General features: G+C 39.0%; 3 protein-coding genes across 3 annotated transcripts in view; 2 read left to right on the top strand and 1 right to left on the bottom strand.

The window, feature by feature from the left end:
- LOC101313672 overlaps positions 1-667 on the top strand; it is a 4,059-nt gene extending 3,392 nt beyond the window's left edge. Inside the window, exon 6 of the mRNA XM_004291569.1 lies at positions 522-667. The gene's annotated coding sequence lies outside the window, so the exon portion shown is untranslated. The remainder of the gene's footprint in view (positions 1-521) is intronic.
- Positions 668-2,812: 2,145 nt separating this feature from the next.
- LOC101306410 (zinc finger MYM-type protein 1-like) lies at positions 2,813-5,165 on the top strand. The gene is made up of 3 exons (XM_004293027.1): positions 2,813-3,008; positions 3,415-4,078; positions 4,232-5,165. Exons 1-3 carry the CDS (start codon positions 2,813-2,815, stop codon positions 5,163-5,165), a joined length of 1,794 nt encoding a protein of 597 aa, XP_004293075.1.
- A 2,630-nt stretch (positions 5,166-7,795) lies between these two features.
- LOC101313381 overlaps positions 7,796-14,971 on the bottom strand; it is a 13,547-nt gene continuing 6,371 nt past the window's right edge. Inside the window, exons 15-24 of the mRNA XM_004291568.1 lie at positions 14,439-14,531; positions 14,228-14,329; positions 14,016-14,120; positions 13,492-13,625; positions 12,756-12,939; positions 11,247-11,378; positions 10,819-10,931; positions 10,200-10,278; positions 9,272-10,090; positions 7,796-9,211 (exon numbers count right to left, since the gene is read on the bottom strand). Of these exons, the coding sequence (XP_004291616.1) occupies positions 8,030-9,211; positions 9,272-10,090; positions 10,200-10,278; positions 10,819-10,931; positions 11,247-11,378; positions 12,756-12,939; positions 13,492-13,625; positions 14,016-14,120; positions 14,228-14,329; positions 14,439-14,531 (2,943 nt within the window). The 3' untranslated portion in view covers positions 7,796-8,029. The remainder of the gene's footprint in view (positions 9,212-9,271; positions 10,091-10,199; positions 10,279-10,818; positions 10,932-11,246; positions 11,379-12,755; positions 12,940-13,491; positions 13,626-14,015; positions 14,121-14,227; positions 14,330-14,438; positions 14,532-14,971) is intronic.

Genomic DNA, 14,971 nt, shown 5'->3' with positions numbered 1-14,971 from the left:
CGGCGAGTCCGCCGAATTCCAGTTTTCCGGCCAGATCACCCAAAACTTCAAACAAAGTCAATCTGGCCGGAAAACTAGAATTCGGCGGACTCGCTGGGGATGGAAAGAGGTCGGGGAAGCTGTTGGAGTCTGCTGGGGTGGAAGCACGCCGGCGCCGTACGGTGGAGAACGGAGGGAAATCTTCGTATCTGAAACGGACTGTGTGTGTATATATATATATATTATAAATTTTGATGATGTTTAAAATCACACATGCATATAATTTTTTTTGTATATTTAAATGTCACATGGCTTTCTGTTATATTGAAATGGAGGTCCAGAGGTCCCATTTTTGTTACTTTTCTACTGCAAGTTGATTTCACTGCTAATGTTTTGGATACTTTGCATCAATGTTTGAAAACCTGATTATTAAGCAATAAGCACTTATAGTTATATATATACACATAGTGCACATTGATTTATATGGAGGTAATGCTTTGAAACATGAGGAAGATATTCACAACTACAACCTTGCTTTTCAGGTCCCAACTATGCAACAATTGCAGAGTTTGCAACTTTGCACTGGCCAGGAAAAACTTCCCTGAGGTTGGTCATGGTTCTAGTGTAATGCTAATAACTTCCGAAGTCATGGACTCTTAACAATGATATTCTGTCATTGTGTCTTTTGTTATGTTTGCATGTGCTTTGGAATCAAAAATTAGAACTTGTGCTGCTCACCATTACTTTACTATGCTGGTGTCATGGTTTTAGTCAATGCATGCTGGTATTTTTGTATGTCGCAATTTCAATGATCAAATCTATAGTCAGGTAGACATTTTTGGATATTAATGTCACAGTTTTTTACCAGCACTCGACCACTAGAGCCAGTGCAGGAATAAGATTGTACTGTACCGAAAGCCTTTGAACTCATAGATCAACAGAAGAGTTTTGAATTTCCACTTGGGAAGTCAGAAAGTTATTTATATGCAACCCAGCAACAACTCAGTCCCAAAAGCAAGCTAGGTTATCTGGCCTCAGATGAGTTTGTTCTTTATAGTGTGATGATAACAGCTTTTGGCATATTTTAAACTATCCCCAAACACTTAACTTTGTGTCAATGCTCTAAAAGTTCAAAGTTAAACTAGAATTCTCATACATATGCTGTGCCATTATCTAAGAAAATGGACTGAAAATGAGTTTTAATCGAGCAGAAAAGAAATACAACTATGTAACATAATAACAGTGTGCAACAAGCAAAGCAAACAATGGGAACAAGCATGCACTCTTCTTGGGTTCTTTCCTATGCCTTTAGTGAACGAAACCACCTCAAAAAAAAAAAAAAAAAAAAAAAAATTAGGGAATTGAAAGAACAGTTGCAAAATCTTGGTAAGTTCTATAAAACTAAACACTGATTCTTTGGTAATGGGACCTCTCCAGACTTTCCAAGTAGATAGCTGCATTCATCTTCATCAAAATCAATCTCTGCCTCTGCAGATGCGGCAGCCAGCAGGTCAGTGTGTCCTCCTATTAAAGATGTTACCTCATCTGATGCGAACTTCGCAGTACTAGTATTTTGAACCGAGAAATTTATCGTCGAGGAAGGGTGTTTTAAGGCGAGGTGCTCATTTTTAAGCTGGTACTGGGAGCAATATTGCAGTTTGAACAATCTCAGGCTCCCTTTTATCACATAAGTTCAGGCTGTTCAGACACTTTTTCCTGAATATGGAGGGTGTAGAACTCTGGAGTTGGAAGACCTTTACGTACGATTTGTTGGAGAGGAGAGATCTCACATTGGAAAAGTGACAAATAAAATATAACTTATAAGTGAGATTATTCCTAATTGTACCAAGGTCTTTTGTGATTAAAATCCAACACCTTAAAGCAAAAGTAGAGGCAGTTCAGGATGACTGTGGGCCTTTTGCCCACACCAGATTTTGACAAATCCCACCAATAGTAGGCTATTATACTCTCTGTGCCCACACATGACTTCTATCTGTGCCCACACATGCTACTTGTAAACCCCCACCAATATATTAGTCTTAGATATTGTATCCCCACATATCTCACATTCCCATAATCCCGTACAACAACCAAAAAGAGGAAGCTTCTCTTGTACTCTATCCAACAAATAATTGACTATTATTGCTTGGTTTTTGCTCAATAACACAGAACCCAAACAAATATGGAAGAAACACGGTCAAACACCCAAAGCCCCAAGCCCCCAAAGTCCCAAACACACAGTTTTGATCGGGAAAAACCCCCAAACCAGACAGTGCCTCTGCCTCAGTAGCCAACTATTCTCCAAACCCAGAGTCTAAGGTAGAACAGCTTGAACAGGTACTGCCTTTAAGGCTTTAATCCTCTTTCTTTCTATGTTGCTCAATTCTTCTTTTCGATCAAAACGATATCGAAATTGATATGAGAGGCATGCACTTGTTTCTTTCAATATTTGCGTCTGTCAATCTGTCATCATCTCTCTGTGACTCTGTTCTGTTCTGCATGCAGCAAGCCAACAGTCAAATATTAGAATCAATCACCTTTTCATCTCTCTGAAACACAGTAGTCACAGCTCATTGCAGTAAGAGATTTAAGAGGTTGGATTCTATCTTATATCTTGATTGAATGATTGATTGAGTAGCAGTCTACGTTTGTTTTCGTATTGATTCTGTGTGGATGGGATAGTCTTATTATTAGCGGAGCTGAGCTCTGTTTTTTGCTATTGATTGGAAGATTGTTGAGAACTAGGAATTGATTTTGTTTGAATTGCCATAACTTACACTTTGAATCTTTGGTATTTGATGCAGTTGTAACTTGAAAGTTGTGTGTAGAAGTCATGGAAAGGTTCTTTAAAAGGAAATCAGACATGTTGCAACCCCCTGCAAATTGTGAAATATCAAAGGACATTCGTGTTGAGGCAGAGATAAATTTGTCAGAGCTACCATCAGATCCTGGATTGCGAAAGAAAATTTCAGACTACCCTTTGAGTATTCAAGACCAAGTTCGAAGAGTATATTTGCAAAGGGGTCCTTGTCAGCCTAAATCACAAATTTGTTAAGACCGAGTGTGGAGCTAAGTATAGAAAGTTCATAGTTGCTTGGTTCAATGATTTTTCTAACTGGCTGGAATATAGTATAGACAAGGATTGTGCATATTGTTTGTGTTGCTACCTATTTAAAACTAATTTCGGAGATCAAGCAGGTGGTGATGCTTTTAGTAGTAAGGGTTATCGGAATTGGAAGGAGAAATCAAGGCTAGATGTTCATGTCGGAGACCTCAACAGTGCCCATAATCATGCTTTGAGAAAGTGTGAAGATCTCATGAATGAAAGACAACACATTTGAAATATCATCAACAAGAATGATAAGCAATCCAGAACAGATTATCGAATTCGACTCACTGCATCAGTAGAATATATACGGTTCCTTCTAAGATAAGGTCTTACATTCCGGGGCCATGATGAGTCAGAAAATTCAAGCAATCAAGGTAACTTTGTTGAGCTTTTACAATTTCTTGCTGATCATGATGAACAACTTAGAGCTGTGGCATTGAAAAACGCTCCAGCGAACCTCAAATTGACATCACCAACAATTCAGAAAGAGATAGTAAATGCTGCAACAGTTGAAACAACAGATGCTATAATTAGAGACATGGATAATGTATTGTTCTCCATTCTAGTTGATGAAGCTAGAGATGTTTCTATAAAAGAGCAAATGGCTGTAATTTTTTGTTATGTGGATAAAAGGGGTTGTGTGATTGAACGTTTTATTGGCATTGTACATGTTGCTAATACCACTGCCAAAACACTCAAAAAAGCTATAGATGAATTGCTTAGTAAGCATAAACTGAGCATATCAAGTTTACGTGGTCAAGGCTTCGATGGAGCAAGTAATATGAGTGGGGAACTGAATGGCTTAAAGACACTTATTTTGAAGGATAATCCCACTGCTTTCTATGTCCACTGTTTTGCACATCAGCTTCAGTTAGCTTTGGTGGCTGTGGCAAAGAAACATAGTATTATAGGTGCTTTCTTCACATCAGTTGCTAATGTTGTGAATATTGTTGGTGCCTCTTCCAAACGTCGAGACATTCTTCGAGAAAAGTAGGCTCTTAATGTTATTCAAGCATTGAAAGTTGGAGAACTTCCAAGTGGAAGAGGGTTAAATCAAGAAATTGAGATTAAATGTACAACCGATACACGTTGGAGCTCACATTATGGTACGCTCATAAACTTTATAGCCTTGTTCCCTTCCAGAGTTGATGTGCTAGATGAAATTGCAAATGACAAAGTAGGTTCTGATCAAAAAGATAATGCATACATTTCATTGGGGTTATTGCAATCTTTTGATTACATATTCAGTTTGCATTTAATGAGGATTGTACTTGGTATTAGTCATGAGTTGTCCCAAGCATTGCAAAAAGATGATCAAGATATAATAAATGCAATGGATTTAGTGAAAATATGCAAGAGAAAGTTGCAGAATTTGAGGGATAATGGATGGGATTCTTTACTAGACCAAGTTGTTATTTTTTGTGGCAAAGAGAATATCATGGTTCCCAACATGAGTGAGCAGCATATATGTAAAGGAAAATCAAAGCGGAAAAGTCCAGAAATCACAAACTTGCACTATTATCATTTTGATTTCTTTTGTGCTGTGATAGATCTCCAACTTCAAGAGTTGAACAATCGTTTCAATGAGGATAATACAGAGCTACTCCTTTGTATTGCATGTTTGAGTCCGAATTATTCATTTTCTGCTTTCAACGAGGAACGTTTGATGCTTCTTGCTAGCTTTTATCCGACTGATTTTTCTACAACTGAGCTATTGTTACTGGAGTCACAGCTAGATATATATATCGATGACATGCAATCAAACACTAAGTTTCAAGACTTGCATGGGATTTCTGATCTAGCACAGAAACTTGTTGAGACAGGAAAGAGTAGGACATATATGTTTGTCTATAAGCTCATTACCTTGGCACTAGTACTTCCGGTTGCAACAGCTACATTTGAAAGAGCATTCTCTGCCATGAACATTGTAAAGAATAGAACGCGAGATCGAATAGGAGATCAGTGGTTAAATGATAGCTTAATTGTGTACCTTGAGAAGGATATCTTCAATGATATTGATAATGAGGCTATAATTCAAAGGTTCCAAAACATGGCTACACATAGAGGACATCTATAGCTGGCTTAAATTGTTTTGTAGGTATAAAAATTACTATTGTGCATTTGTTCTTTTTTGAATGTTAATTTTTACAAGACAAATGGATGTTTAAGTTTTCCATTGCTAGTAGTGTTAAATCATGTCATATTACCTAGAAACTAACATACTAAACCTATTTTCACATTCAGCAATTCAATGTCTTTGAGAAAGAAGTTGAGCAGCTTTTGGTTATGGAGCGAACTAGCTTGAGCAGCTTTTGATTATGAAGTGAACCAGCTCTTGGTGACAAGTCTGGTTATACCATGTGCATTTTATTATAGTCCAGATGTAGAGCTCCCATAAGAAACTACTGTTTTGTGTTTCTTTTGGGAAGATGCTTGTTCCCTGATGTGTTAGAAGCCATTTTTGTATATGTATGGACTTGCTGAAATTTAGGGATGTATAAAATCATGTATTGATTTGGGGTTATGAATATTATGAAAAAAGTATGCCCCCATGTATGCTTGGTTCTGCCTCCGCCACTGCCTTAAAGGTAGTTAAGTTGGGATCGGTACAATGTGATCCACAGGCCACACTTGTCGCTGTTTGACATGATCATAGAAGCTCATGTGAGCACTCCTGATTCCGGCAGTTCATGATCGATCTAAAGTTTACCCTCACTCTCCTGTTTCTCTCTTCCTAACCCCTTGAATCTGTTATCTAGACTGTAGATGACCTTTAGTAGTTATGAATTTGGTAAAATGCGGATACTATTGCAGTAGTTAAAACTATTGAATGGAGGTTTAGGAATTGTTGGAACAAAATATATGCAGGTTAACTGAAAGTCAAGGTTGGATAATTGATTTTGAACCGGTCGAAGCAGAATCCTACGCAAAGCTGTGGCTTTTGTTTCGGTTCTTTTACGTGCCTACCTGGTAATAATGCCTCCTCCCTTTTGTAGCATTGTTTAATTAAACATTGACATTGCAAAAGTACGCACAAAAATTACGAAATGCTCTTTGCTTAGTTAATAGTCATGAAGAAATTTCTGTGTTTATTTTTTTTTTTTTTTTGTAGAAGAATTTCTGTGTATATCTGTGTATGCTGGATTGATCATTTCAATAAAACCTTGAGTTTCTCATACAATATGTAAATCTATGTTTGTTCGCAGAATTCACATTTGGTGGAAATGTCACAGTCATCGTTCATTCATGCTAACAAGGAAAGATGGTTTTTAGTACAATTCCAGGTTTGTATTCCTAGTAGGATGCCAGAACGCTGGAAACCCGATAAATTTGATATTGCGAGACACAGCCATCAGATCTTCCACCAGATCTTTCCCTTTCCGCTTCAGATCAATACGCAATAACATACTTCTATCTAGTAGCTTCATGATGTTATTTCCTATTCTAATAAGGAATTTTTCCCTTTCTGGATTGAGCAATACATTAACTATCATGCTTGAAAAGATTTCTCCAAGTTCTATTACAATTTCTCTTGTCTTTAGATTATTTCCTATTCTAATAAGGATTTTTTCCCTTTCTGGATTGAGCAATACTATTAACTATATCATGCTTGAAAAGATTTCTCCTAGTTCTATTACAATTCCTCTTGTCTTTAGAAAAGGAAAAACTAGCTCTATATAATGAGGCCTTGGCTGTGTTATTCTCATCAACTTCTAATTCCAGAATCTAGTAGCTATTTGTTCTCTGATATACTCCAATTAATTAAGATGAGTTCTTCAAAGACGTCGCAAGGAAATGGAGGCGTAGAATCAGAACGCAACAACTGGACATGTTTAACAACTTCCAATTCCAAAGAAGGTAGGACATGGACAACCGAAGAAGTTTCATGCCCTCCAGCCCCAACTCCCAAGGCGACCTCCCCCAAGCAGTAGGCATAATGACTCCATCAACCCAGTTAATTTGCAGACGAAGTGGTAAAAATGCTGATTATGAGAGAATAAAATCAGAAGTGTCATAGCAGAGAAAATTAGGATTGTTGCTTTTTCTTCTTTTTTTATTTATTTAAATTGTCTATGTAACTTTATGTTATCGAAATTCGAGTAAATGTGTGATCGAATAATTCACATCTTCTGATGGATTTGTGTTTGCTGACCCAAAAAAGAAATGGATTTGTGTTTACTATATATGTTGCTATACCTGTTTTCATTCCCTCTTCTTTTTGCGTTTGTTTTGGATTCAGTACACGATTGGATCTAGACTCTAGCTAGCTAGTTTACTAATCTGTGTCATTTTGATTGTCATTCGATTCAGTACACGATTGGATCTAGACTCTAGCTAGCTAGTTTACTAATCTGTGTCATTTTGATTGTTGAATGACAAGAAGTAGTTCATCTGCCGACTCGCATTTGTTGAATACATACCATCAGAACAAAGTGATGCCCATTAGTGTTATTAGATTCAATAATAACTTATTACAGAAGTAAACTGAACTTTATTGTCTCAAGATCTTTCTAACAAATCAACATCTGCGAGAGTACATGCTTAAACTAAACATCCTAAGGTTCTCTTCATTATCAGTTGAAAGCTAACAAGAATAGAATTATATCAGAAAATAAAAATTGAAAAGGAAAAGAATTTGAGCCACCAATGATTTACTCACCAAGGCTTCAAGGCACTCGGGGCATATTTCTTTCGCATGCCATCCTATCAATTGAATTCTCATGTAAACATTCTCAATCCACGCTGCAGCAAAGACTGTTATCGGAAAGTATTCACACTCACCAGGGTTGTAGTCGGTAACGACACACGTTTCACTTCACTGTAAAATTTCTCTCTACTGCTGGCCCTTCACAACCCAGTTTTGTATTTCGCTTCTCTTGTACACAACTACAAGCTGTGAACTGGTTGGTATACTAGTAGAAAAATTTTCATGATCCTTCTTCAACTGCTAATCTCAATGACCTCAGCTTCATTGTCACTATAATCTCCCCAACATTTGCTTGGTTTTTCCTCAACTACTAAATTGCTAGCCTCCTTTTCCACACTAGTATCACCAGGAACAGTATCGGTATCAATAGGCTTCTCTTCAAATTCAGGACAAACATTTACATTATCTACAGATTGCTCTTCCTGCAGCTTTCCTTCAATTGGTTCCTTGTCACATTCAACTTGTACTGACAACTTATCATCAGTCTCTTTTGCTGCCCCTTCAGTGCTTGCTCCAACACCAATATCAGCAGACACCACTGGTGATGACTCGTCTGAACTGACAGGAGATGTCGGAGATCCGTTTTGAATCACCGGAGTACCATTCGGTGATACCGGATATCCATTCGGAGACACTGGATAACCATTTGGGGAAGGCAAGAAACCATTGGGAGACACTGGATAGCCGTTTTGAACCCAAGGTTGGCCAGGTACGAACTCAGCTGCATGTGGGTTCATAATTCTAGGAGGACCATCCCCAGTATGCTCGCCATTTTGAAAGCTATGTTTATTGTGTGAAACCCGACTTCCAGATCTGTTATAGCCACCAGACAGTCGTGGACCATAAGGAACTCTTGCTGTTGCTGACTGATGAGGTGACCTGCGGACAGGATTAACTGCTAGCATTGGAGGAATATTAACAGGTGGGGGCAAAATCCCACCATGATCTTTGAAACCTGGAACTGGAACCGGAATAGAGCCAAAAACTGGAATGAGTGATGGATTATAAGGAGGTGCAGCTGCAGACAGTTTTTTGCTCGTCTCCTTTCCAGTTTCTTGTTCATCTACCTTTTCCCCATCAGTTGGCACTGGTTTAACTACGTCGCCACTGGGTAAATCACGTGACTTTCCCTCCTCTGTATTAGAAGGATTATCGGTTCCAGTTTCTGTTAAACCAGATGGAGGTTCTGAAACAGAGGAAGTCCTCAGGCAACTGTCTGGCCCTAGGACTTCTGACAGCCCACATTCAGAAGCAGTGGTATTTGGACCTTGGGAAGTATCAGCAATCTCAACCCCAGGAACAGGAACTTTAACAGTCTGTAATGCTGAGCCTTCAAAAGCAGGGTTTTCTAATTCTACAGCTTCAGCTTCAACTTGTACTCCAACACTAGCATGCTTTACAACTTCTAGGGACTCCTTTGCCACAGAGTCCTTCACTTTTGCTGCTCGTTTAACAAAAGGGGTTTTCTCAGGAACCACAATCTCTTTCTCTCCTGTGGGTTTCTGATTTTTGTCTTCCTTCATATCTTTTATTGCTGTCACTTCACCAACAGTGACCTCTGTTGTAGGTGTCTCCAGGCCCACCTGAGAAGTTTGTACAATAGGAAGATTTCCCTTCGGTAACTGCTCTGCCACTGCCTTCACAATTGTCCCAGGTGGAGCCAAAGCAACTTCCTTGTAGGAAAAGAGTTTTCCAGCTGACTGAACACTGATTGAACTTACAGACTTCACAACTTGATCAACAGAAGCTGGGGTAGATGGTGCTGACTTTGGGTTTGGCAATCTATCAGCAGCTCCAGCAGCTGATGTGCTAGAGTTGTTTGGCTTAGGACTGAAGCTTGCACTCTTGACAAACTTCTTTGACACTGGAAGACCAGGTCCAGTTGAAGAAGCAGGCTCATTTGGGCTTGATTTTGGGGATGTGAAATTATTGGCCTTGCCTCGATATCTTGCTGGCTGGGATGCATTGATAAAGTTCGTATTCAGTTTTTCAAGGCTTGGCCTCCTCGACCCAGGAGATTTGCGACCTATAAGTGACCGGCCTTTAGGAACAGCCTCTTGCCAGCCTTCATCTGAGGTGTCATCTTGTGCCAGATCATCACTTGTAGCAAAATTAATTGATTGCTCAAATAGTCGTGAATCAGATTTCTCATTCCTAGGTTCTGCTACATGTGCTTCAGACTTGTTTTCTTTATCACTTAAATTCTCTGCAACAGGATGACTTGGTAACAAATTTTCATCCTTCTGGTATTCATCAGAGACAGCCTCCCCATTCTGACCTGGTTTTCCTTTTACCTGTATCCCAATTGATATCAGTCAGATAATTTCTCCAGTAATAAACAAATAAAAAGAGAGAACATAACAGCCTCTCTTCAAACTTATCAGCTGGTTAGGAGAGTCTGACCTTCAAACGAGCTTTCCTTTGGGCCTCTCTTGCTTTCATATCAGCATCTGGTGTTATATAATCCAAAAGATCTGAGACACTGATCAAAGAAGAAGAAAGTTTTTGCCTGTAATTGTTGATATCAAAAGAGAAAATCTACAAAACTATACTTTATGAATCTTCTAAAAGAAACGACTTGTTGATTTGGCTAATTCAATATACTTGCATTTACCTTCACTTCAAAAGTGGGTGGGCTGAAATTCATATAATATAGTTTAGCTTAACCTAATTAAGCTTATAAATTAAGAGCAACTAAAAAATCACATGGGCAATAGCCCATGTTCCTTTCACTATCATCCGTCCTTGTTCATGGACCTGCTTTTTTTGTTTTTTTTTAATAAAAAGAAATGGAATTTCATTAAACATGGCAACTGGCCCAGTTTGACACAACAACCCCTCAATTTTCACTAAACTAAGCCTCTGTGATTCATGTACCTTAACACATCAACTCCTCAATTTTCATTAAACTATGCTTCTGATTCATGCCTTGACAAATGTACTAGAGCGCCTAGAAGTAAAAATCACATTATATAACAACTATCAATTTGCCAAGTTGCTTAATTCTGCTTTTTGTTATTACCTCAAATGACCTTTGCTGGAGATTGAGGCATCTGGCTTTGGAGTACCATTCCGTGCAGCTTCTTGCTGCTCCAAAGCTTTGGACTCAAAATATTCAAGCCATGCAGCCGCATCCTAGAACATTTGATATATAAATTAATACAAATTAAGCATCGCCCCAACTATACATATATAAAGTATCCCCACATGCTACGCATGTGGTGATGAAAGTTACTGCAAAGAAATAAGCTGCGGGAACAAGTGCGAGATTCATGTTTAATTGTTATATGACTTCAGGTATATAGATATCTATTGGGTAATGTTTAATAGAGTACCCACCAGATAACTGGTTGACAAAATGTGTGCTCTTAGAAAACATAGAGATATCCATCAGTAAAGGTTAACCAAACAAATATGAGACTGAAATATAAACATTAAAGCCAATATTACCTGTGTGCGTAGATCCTCAGACCCAAGTTTTGCCTGAAGAATTTGCAAGGTAGTCTGTTCGTGCTGAACACTTAACGAGTAGGCCTCCATCAATGAAAGTGCGATAGCTATGGCATGATAGCTAGCAGCAGTCTGAAGTTTAAAAAGTATGGGTTAAAAGATGTACAAAATCCATCAATGCAATTACTCATGGTGCATATTTGTAAACACAAACAGATGCAAGCAAGGATGTTCATGGACAAAGGACAACCAAAGTGACAAAATGAATCTCTTGGCTAATGGTTGAGGAAATTACGAAAAATCGCTTGAAGAACAAATGAGAGGTTTCAGATATACTGTTTTAGGGTGGTCAATAAAGATACAAGGTAAAAAAGTAATTGTTCCCCTCGTATCAACAAGATGTCCCTGATAGCCACCAATATCCCTGATTTAATATCCACTCATTTTTTTGGTTACATAAATATCCATTCATTTTGGGCCAATATCTCAGAATTATCAGAGTACCAGAGCAAAATTACAGGTATGCTTATATACAGAAAGGATGTAGAGCGGACGTCCGCACTCGGCTTAAAGTGCGGACGTCCGTACGTTCACCATCCTCCGGCGCCGGCGACGGTGCGCCTCCACCCCAGAAGACTCCAGCAGCGTCCCCGACCACTTCCCCTCCCCGGCAAGTCCGTTTTTTTCCAGTTTCCGGCGAGATCGACTTTGTTTGAAGTTTTGGGTGATCTCGCCGGAAAACCGGAAAAGAATGGACTCGCCGGGGAGGGAAAGTGGTCGGGGACGCTGCTGGAGTCTTCTGGGGTGGAGGAGCGCCGTCGCCGGCGCCGGAGGGTGGAGAACGGACGGACGTCCGCACTTTAAGCCGAGTGCGGACGTCCGCTTCATATCCTTCCTGTGCTTATATATTTGCAAAATTTTGGATCAATGGAGAGGGGAGGAGTTTATGCAAATACAGCCCTAATCAGTTCTTAACATTCCTAACTCCTCCAAATCGAAGTCTAGTTAACTTACTCCAAGCTACACCAAGCCAAGTATCATATGGACGAACAGTGATGAACACAACTTTGGCCTTTCCATCACATTGACCAAATACTGACATGCTTTCTAACCAGCAAACTAATTATTCAAAAGCACAAAACTTTTTATGCCGTTTAACTAGTACGAGGGTAAAAGAGATTCTGAGATTCCAGTTATGCAAACATAAAGTAGTAAACGTACAGTTCATAGAAGCTATGGACAACAGAAAAAATCAATGAATCAGCATCAAGGAAAAAATATGATCACCATTTGGAAAAAAAATAAAAAATTCTGTCAAAATAAACTATAACATCAGAACAATGGAATAGGTGTCAAGTTATTCGCAGTATAAATTAGTCAGTCTGATGAATATTATTTGATGTTAATTGTTACTTCTAATTATATTTGGGAAATTGTGGCCTACTTAGTTTCTGTTCATGCACACATTCTAGAATTACCTACATTAATGTGAGAGAGAGAGAGAGAGACCTGTATATGATCAGCTCCAAGTAGCCTTTGATTGCACTTGAGAGCTTCATGCAGGTACCTAAGAGCAACATGGACGTTCCCCAAACCTTCTTCCATCATTGCTACGTTGATATAGGTGGCAGCCGTATTTGGATGAGATGGCCCACATGTCAGGTGCAAAAGATACAGCGCACGATTGACATACCTAGAATGCATTACAAAGAAAGAAAGCTTTAAATCTTTATTGTTCCTTAAATGCAGCTCCAACAGCAGCCTCATTTATTCTAGATAGAAAAGGGGGGGGGGGACAGAGAGAGAGAGAGAGAGGAGGAGGAGACGAGGAGGGAGGGAGGGAGGAGAGAGAGAGNGGAGNGNGAGAGAGAGNGAGAGGAGGGAGGAGAGGAGGGAGGGAGGAGAGGAGGGGAGGGGGGAGGAGAGGAGGGAGGGAGAGAGAGGAGGGGAGAGAGAGAGAGAGAGAGATATTCTATTTGTTTATAGTGATCTGCTAACTAACTATCAGAAGGCAATAAAAATTAGTTTGCATGCACAGTGACAACATAGTTCTTTCCATGGTGGTGAAACATCTAACAGTAACTTAGAGGAGTTGGATCAACAGTAACATGATTATGTAAATGAAGAGATGGAACCAGGTAAAAGCGGAACCATGCACATAGTAAATAAGCAAATTAACATATGCAAAGCCTAAAATCACTTAAGATGCCGCATATGAACATATATGTATAGATAGGAGACATACTTCAAGGCCAACTCTGTGTGTTGAAGTCGGTAGTAGAACACAGCTAAATCCCCGTAACTTTTCATTGTATCAGGATGATCAAGTCCAAGCTCTCTCTCATTAATATCCAATGCTTTTTGCTGGTAGATGGTTGCCTGTATATAATAAACAAATAAAGCATTGTGAAATGATCGTAGCACAAATCACAAGTCAAAACTAATCGGGATGGCAACTTTTGTTTAAGAAGTTCATTAAAAGGGTATTTAATTGATGCACTTTGTAGATGAACCATCAGGATACTGCACATAATAGGGTTGACTAAACTGTTCTAAAAAATTTCTTTTATTTGTTATTAAAGTTGTCGAAAGTTCTAAAATTTAAGCCAGATCTATTTTGTAATCAATGAGTATTTAGTAATCTGCTTTTCTTTCTCTGGTTCTTCACAATTCTCCAGTGTGACTGAAAGAAGAATATCAAACCATATACCAGATTAAAAGAAGACTGTTTTAAACATTCGAAACTTGAAAGAATATTAAAGCATATACCTGATTAAAATCCCCAGTGTGATACAGTACTACAGCAAGAAGACTATATGCTCCAGCAGTCATTCGATGATAAGGCCCACATACTGATACAAGTTTTGACAACGCCTACCAGATTTATGTAAAAGTTGGATCAATTATTGATCATTAAGAGATTATTGTCTAGTAATAAAAAAATATAAAAAAGACATCTTCAAAGATAGTAGATTACATACCTTAGTGCCATAATTAACAGCATCCTCCAGTTTACCTTTGTCCAAAGAAGTCTTAGAAGATTCCAAAAGTGTGCGTCCATCAGCAGAGGAACAGGCAACATGCTGTGAATAGAAAGTATCAACAGCTTAATAACAAATAAAAAATAAGGGACTATTAGTCGATCAAACTTAATGAAGTGTGATATTATACATATAGCAAAGATATATTTACCTTGTACACAGGGACCATGCTTACTATATCTGATTTCCTAAAAGGAGACGAAGTGTCCATATCGTAGTCCCTTGGCACAAGCTCAAGGCCAACCTGATGAAGCATAACTTTGGTTTAAATATTGAATAGGAAGTGCGTCCAGTTAAGAATAAGACATCAAGTAGTACTTCTAGAAAAGGTCTAATCTATATATAAAGGGGAAACCTTGGGTTTTGGTTAAGTTTGGAAAACCCAAAATTGGCCCCTCCTCAACTATATTAGCTAACATTTCAACTCATATATATATATATATATATAGAGAGAGAGGATGTAGAGCGGACGTCCGCACTCGGCTTAAAGTGCGGACGTCCATCCGTTCTCCACCCTCCGGCGCCGGCGACGGCGCGCCTCCACCCCAGAAGACTCCAGCAGCGTCCCCGACCACTTCCCCTTCCCGGCGAGTCCCTTTTTTTCCAGTTTCCGGCGAGATCGACTTTGTTTGAAGTTTTAGGTGATCTCGCCGGAAAACCGGAAAAGAATGGACTCGCCGGGGA

This window comes from Fragaria vesca, linkage group LG2 (genome assembly GCF_000184155.1).
Source record: "Fragaria vesca subsp. vesca linkage group LG2, FraVesHawaii_1.0, whole genome shotgun sequence".
NCBI classification, from domain to species: Eukaryota; Viridiplantae; Streptophyta; class Magnoliopsida; order Rosales; family Rosaceae; genus Fragaria; species Fragaria vesca.
Note: the sequence above shows the minus strand (reverse complement) of the source record. Positions and strands in the feature narration are given on the sequence as shown.

Bases quoted from the DNA above. Each gene is read 5' to 3' on its own strand.
- LOC101306410 (XM_004293027.1), top strand. From the start codon at position 2,813: ATGGAAAGGTTCTTTAAAAGGAAATCAGACATGTTGCAACCCCCTGCA. The intron at 3,009-3,414 runs GTCAGCCTAAAT...TTCTAAGATAAG, and splicing joins ATATTTGCAAAGGGGTCCTT to GTCTTACATTCCGGGGCCAT. The intron at 4,079-4,231 runs GTAGGCTCTTAA...GTTCCCTTCCAG, and splicing joins CGAGACATTCTTCGAGAAAA to AGTTGATGTGCTAGATGAAA.